Genomic DNA, 6,846 nt, shown 5'->3' on the forward strand with positions numbered 1-6,846 from the left:
CTCTCCAAACTCAACTACAGCTGCTAGTTTTGTGGCAGCTCATGAGATCGTAAGGAGGGGGAAGCCGTTCACAGACGGAGAATACATGAAAGAATCGTTCATAAAAATATCAGAGCATCTATTCTCCGAATTCAAAAACAAACAGGAAATTATTCAGAAAATTAAAGAAATGCCTCTCTCTGCAAAGACCGTCAAGGACAGGACCATTAAAATGGCAACAAACATCACCAGTAAGCAAATTGATGACATCAATTCAGCTCAAGCATATTCAATTGCCTGTGATGAGTCAAGTGATGTAAACGATATTGAGCAGACAGCACTGTTATGCAGATATGTGAACTCTGATGGGCCGCAGGAAGAACTGATTGAACTCATACCGCTAAAGGGCCAAATGCGGGGACAGGACATTTGTGAGGCTGTTTTGAGTTGTCTAAAAGCCAAAGGAATAAACACCACTCACCTGGTGTCAGTGTCTACTGATGGTGCAACCAGTATGAGAGGAGCACAGAAGGGCTTTGTGAATTTACTTCAAAAGTCGCTGGATCGAGAGCTGATGACGTTTCACTGCATCTTGCACCAAGAAGCACTGTGCGCTCAAACATTCCCCCCTGAATGTGTGGAAGTGATGAACCTCGTTATTAAGATAGTGAACAAAATAATTGCAAACGGGTTAAACCACCGACAGTTTTGTTCATGGTTAGATGAAGTCGAGAGTGCATATTTGGATCTCCTGCTGCACTAAGAGTTCGGTGGCTGTCAAGGGGAGACGTGCTGAAACGCTTCGCTGCTTGTCTGGAACATGTGAAAACCTTCTTGGAAAGCAAAGGCCTCAGCTATCCCGAACTGGGAGACCTCGATTGGCTGGAAAAGTTTTACTTCATGGTGGATATGATAAGTCACTTAAACACGCTGAATAAAAATCTCCAGGGAAAGGGAAGCACGGCCCTGCAGTTGCTGGAGGATGTTCTGGCGTTTGAGCGCAAGATGACAGTGTTTGCCAGAGATGTACAGAGAGGTACACTCTCTCACTTCCCCTCCCTGAGAGAGTTCAAGGAAGAGAACAATCACATAAATTGTGATTATTTACACTGTGCAATTATGGCAATGCAAGCTGCATTTGAAGAAAGATTCAGCGAGTTCAGAAAGGAAAAAAACACTCTGTCCTTCCCTGTCACACCGCTGGACATCGACCCATCCCTGGTGAACATATCCACATTCACAGGGATAAGTCAGCCCGATCTTGAAATTGAACTGGCCGACATAGCGGATAAAGACTTATGGGTGTCCAAGTTCAAAAGCCTGACAGCGGATCTCGAAGAAGTCGCCCGTCAGAAGGCCACTCTCGCTAAAGAGCACAAATGGAATGATATTGAAAACCTCCCCAAACCCGACAAACTTGTTTTTGAAACATGGAGTGCCATTCCCGACACGTATATGAACATGAAAAAGTATGCATTTGGAGTCCTGTCCATCTTTGGCTCAACATACTTATGCGAGCAAGTTTTCTCGAGCATGAACTTCATAAAGTCCAAATATCGCTCCCGCCTCACAAATGAGAGCCTACAGTCCTGTGTGAAGATCAAAGTCACATCTTACAGCCCCGACATAGGGAAGATCAGCATCGAGCTTCAGAAACAGAAGTCACATTAAACAGGTGAGAACACTAGCATTTAATAGGCTATTATTATTCAGAAAAAAACATTTATTTCAGACCCGGAGCTGATGTAGTTTTTTATTGTATGTTCAGGTGCTTCGGTTGATTGCTGGCCGAGAAAGAAACCCGAAGAGGATGAGAGCACACTGAAATGGACTTGTCAAAAAACGTTCCTAATTTTATGTTTACTTTTTTAAAACTGCTAAGCTGCAACTATATGTTTTTTTATATTAAAGTGGGCTACGTTTTATTTTAATTTTACACAAATATGGGAAGGACTCAAAAAGGCCTGCATAGTTCAGTGTTTAATTTATTTCAAAGTAGGCCTACACATGCACACTGCACTTCTGTTTGTTGTATTCTGTTGTTGTAACAGGTAAAATTTAAAAAAGATTAAAACTTTTAAAAGTTTATAAGCAGTGTTATGTTTTGCGGCTCCAGACTATTTTTCTTTAGTGGAAGAGGGGGCAAAATGGCTCTTTTGATAGTAAAGGTTGCTGACCCCTGCTTTAGACTGTAAGAAGCCCCGTTGAAATCAAGGACCCTGGGGCTCTGGTCTCAGTTTGCACGTCCAGTCACTACTGTAAAACTAACAACATTGAACTACGGGCAAGTTTCAAGTTTCAACCACATGCCAGGCTCCTTCTAGGATCCTTTGATTTTATATGTCTGACCCAACAGGGCTCCCCCCTTCAGGAATGGAGAGATTGAAAAGTTCTGAGGAATCACAGCCTAACCCCTAGGCCCGCTGCCTTTCAGACCCATGACGCCCAATTTGCTCCCTTCTGCCTCCTCCTGCTGCCACCCCCTTTCCGCCCTCACCCAAACACAGAGGAGTTTTCCTCTCACTCCCCTGCCCCCAACACAGCTCAGCCCCAGGGCCAGGGAAAAGCAATGCTAAAGGCTGGGGAGCCGGCTGCGTGGCCTACAGAGGTAACAGTCTCCTAGAGCTGAGAACTGTGCAGGCAGAGGAAGGGGGCAAAAAACAGGACCACACCCAGCTACCAGCACCAGCCATCTTAACAGAAAACATCCCCCAGCCCATGAAAGGGTCATAGGACTGGAAGGGACGTCGAGATGTCATCAAGGACAGGCCCCTGCACTCATGGCAGGACCAAGCACCAACAGGAACATCCCTGACAGGAGTTTGTCTAACCTGCTCTGAAAAGTCTCCCCTTATGGAGATTCCACAACCTCCCTAGGCAATTTATTCTAGTTCCTACTACCCTGATGATTAGGAATTTTTTCCTAATGTCCAACCTAAACCTCCCTCGCTGCAATTTAAGCCCATTGCTTCTTGTCCTATCATCAGAAGTTAAGGAGAATAATTTTTCTCCCTACTCCTTGTAACAACCTTTTAGGTATTTGAAAACTGTTATGTCCCCTCTCAGCCTTTTCTTTTCCAGACTAAACAAACCCAATTCTTTCAATCTTCCCTCATAGGTCATGTTTTCTAGACCTTTCATCATTTTTGTTGCTCTTCTCAGGACTCTCTCCAATTTGTCCACATGTTTCCTGAAATGTGGCGCTCAGAACTGGACACGCTACTGCAGTTGATGCCTTATTAGAGCTGTGTAGAGTGGAAGAATTACTTGGCCTGTCTCGCTTCCAACACTCCTGCTAATGGTAGATTGTCTGTCACTTGAAGTCTTTCCAACTGGGTATCTAGCTAAAAGATGTGTGAGAGCTAAAAGAAATAATAATTACGGGCTTGATACAGAAATTACTGGGCAAGGTTTTGCTATGCAGGAGGTCAGATTAGATAATCATATTGACCTCTTCTGGCCTTAAAACTGTAAGAAAAATCAGTTTTACCCAATCAGGGGTGGTAAATTGTAAGGCATTATTAGGCACTAATTTTAAGGGTAGGGTGATTGCTTGGCATCTACGCAGAACAAAGTGAAAGTTGTTTGTTTGCTGTAACTGTGCTTTTTCCATAGTTAAACATGTCTGGATTTCTTTTAAGCCTAACTTTGACACCAAATTCACTGAGTCCTCCCTACGGAAGGAAAGACTGAACCATTCGTTTTCAGTGACACTGCTCTTGAGACTTCTCCCTGTGGCTCAGCAAAACAGCAAGAGCTTTCCATAAAACTAAGCAAAGGCAAATAACCAAATCTACTTAGCATGTTAGGGCACCAAGGAGGGCATTGTAATGAGCCCCTCTGTGCCTGCCTTGAGACTACAATTGGAGGTGTGACTTCAGGCACGTGATCTCTAAATGACACAGAAATTAATATATAAAGGTTGTTGGTGCCCTAACATGATCCCTTAGGGATAAGGAGTGATTGGACACTCTCTTCCGCCAGTAGCTGTGATACAATACTTCTTTCTTTCAGTGGAGGTGGCATAGCTATTTTCCTTTGGTTCTGAATCCTGGACATAACTTTCCATTTTCTCCATGTACTTGGAAATGTGATGTTAGTGCAGTCAACAGTTTTGCAACTTAAGACAGACATTGTTTGTTTGTTCATTCTTCTGTCTCAGGATAAATTGCAGTGGCAATGGACATGGTTCATGGAAGACCCTGAAAGGTCCAAATGGATATTAGGTAAGACTCCAGTATTATACATAGAGATGAACCTGAGTTACACACTTCAGATCTGGAATCCGATTCAGATCCGACTTCTTCAACCTTTGAGGATTTTCAGATTCTGGGCTTTGGTTCCAGCCAATTATAGAGATAAGTTCAGGGTTGTAAAGTTTGTATTTATTGCTGTTGTGTTGTCAATTAGAGGTCAATGCCCCACTGTACTAGGTTCTCTGGATAAACATAGTAACAGAGAGTTCCCACCCTCAAGAGCTTACAGTCTAATAAACAAGACAGAAGAGGGTGGGCGAAAGGAAGGATTATTATCAACATTTTACAAAGAGGGAATTGAGGCAAAGAGGAAATCTTTGCTTTGTCCAAAATCACACAGGGGGTCTGTAGCAGAGCCAGGAATTGAAGGACGATCTCAGTCTAATGCCCCTAGTGCCAGTCTGACCATTACCCAGTGTTGTGTATGCGTGTGAGTGAGGGAGGGAGGAGGACGGACACTTGGAGCCAGTGGCTTCTGGTGTGGCCGATCTCTAACCATAAGGAGGAAATAACAATAATTATTTGCACTGCAGCAGCCGCAGTCATGGTCGTGTTTGTTTGAAAAATGTAACCACTGGGCAGCATTGGAAGGGTGGAGGTGGTAGATGACATTGCAATAGCCGATGAGCCTCACTGTGTTAATAGACTGGGAAGGGCCTTCGATTGAAAACAAGCTGTTTGTGTTTGATGAAATGGGGAAGGGGGAGCCAGAAGAAGGAAGCAAATGGAGACACCTCACTTTTGAGGTGTTCCATAGTTTTGCCTTCTTACGATACCAAATTCTGAAATATAAAAATCGTGCACAAAACAGAATTACACTTCCCTGCCCCCTCTCTAAACGCTGGGTGTGTTATTTTTTAAAAGATCCCAAGATATTAAGCCAATTGCATGATTTTTGGAACCCTGATTCATGGTTTTCAAATGCTTGGGATTAGCAACACTGCCAGGGGATGTGTTACGAAGCAGCAGTAACCAAGTGACTGGGACATAACAGACATTGTGGTCATCTAAAAGGATTATCTGGAATAGGGTGACCAGATGTCCCGATTTTATAGGGACAGCCCCGATTTCTGGGTCTTTTTCTTATATAGGCTCCTATTACCCCCCACCCCCATCTTGATTTTTCCCATTTACTGTCTGGTCACCCTAATCTGGAAGGATCTAAAAAGTATGAATGCTTTCTAACTTACCCTCAGCGAGCAGACACTATAAAGTACCCAGCTCAAACCCAAACACATACCAGGTATATTTCATTGGAGAAAATTTGTGATAATGTACATAAATCTGGAAACTCCCTATGGGGAACTGGATGCCTAATTCCAGTCAATTTTATGGAGACTTGGATGTCTAAATCTCCTAGACAGCCTTGAAAATCTCAGCCCTGTTAAAAAGTGAGTGTAAATCTAAAGCTCCATCCCAACTCTTCCCAGACATCTCGGTGGCTGGTTTCCTGTAAGATATTCACTACCTACATTCAAGACCAATGGTGTCATTCAGATTTAATTCATGCCATGAAATTTCCTTCTTCCATGCTGCTCACTCTTATTATCCTGGCAGGTATGGTTTCATGCACCCCTGTATAAATGGCTGAGGGCAATCATAGCACGGTGACCCAGTTCATCCTCCTGGGGCTGACGGATCGTCAGGAGCTACAGATACCCCTCTTCATGGTGTTCCTAGTGATCTATTTTCTTACGCTGGTGGGGAATCTTGGAATGATTGTGTTGATCAGAGTTGATCCCCGACTCCATACCCCCATGTACTTCTTCCTTGGTAACCTGTCTGTTGTTGACCTCTTCTACTCCTCAATCTTCGCTCCAAGGATGATGGTGAATTTCTTAGTGAGGAGTAAAAGCATTTCTTACTCTGCCTGTATTGCCCAACACTTCTCTTTTGTTGTGTTTGTGACCACAGAAGGGTTCCTGCTGGCAGTGATGGCATATGACCGCTATGTAGCCATCTGTAACCCTCTGCTCTACACTGCTGTTATGTCTAAAAGAGTCTGTATTCATCTAGTGGCCAGCTCATATGTAGGGGGGCTCGTGAACTCACTGACCCACACGTGTGGCTTGCTGAGGTTGTCATTCTGCGGGCCCAACGTCATCAATCATTATTTTTGTGACACTAACCCATTGCTGAAGCTCGCCTGCTCTGATCACCACATCAATGAGATTTTGCTTGTAACGTTCTCTGGGATTATTGCCATGTCCACCCTCCTGATTGTTATAATCTCTTATCTGTACATCCTCTTCTCTATCCTGAGGATCCACTCTGCCAAGGGCAGGCGTAAAGCCTTCTCCACCTGTGCCTCTCATCTGACAGCTGTCACCATGTTCTATGGACCTGTCAGCTTAAGCCACATACAACCCAGTTCCAGCTACTCACTGGAACAGGAGAAAATCTCTGCTGTGTTTTATACCCTGCTGATCCCCATGTTGAACCCCCTGATCTACAGCCTGAGGAACAAGGAGGTTAAGGATGCTCTTAAGAGGGTGATAGACTGGAAAAACATTCTCAGCTAATTTGTTCACCATGACAATTCCAGTCAATTGAGAAGAACAATTGGAAGAAGGATCGTAGTATGGTCTATGTGTCACTGCCTTGGTTTGTG

General features: G+C 44.0%; 1 protein-coding gene across 1 annotated transcript; it reads left to right on the forward strand.

Annotated features, from left to right (window-relative positions):
• Positions 1-5,563: 5,563 nt before the first annotated feature.
• On the forward strand, positions 5,564-6,846 carry LOC123368346 (olfactory receptor-like protein COR8). Its single transcript, XM_045013099.1, has one exon. It carries the CDS (start codon positions 5,819-5,821, stop codon positions 6,755-6,757), a length of 939 nt encoding a protein of 312 aa, XP_044869034.1. The 5' UTR covers positions 5,564-5,818; the 3' UTR covers positions 6,758-6,846.

The sequence above is a fragment of the Mauremys mutica genome, chromosome 4 (assembly GCF_020497125.1).
Source record: "Mauremys mutica isolate MM-2020 ecotype Southern chromosome 4, ASM2049712v1, whole genome shotgun sequence".
NCBI lineage: Eukaryota > Metazoa > Chordata > Testudines > Geoemydidae > Mauremys > Mauremys mutica.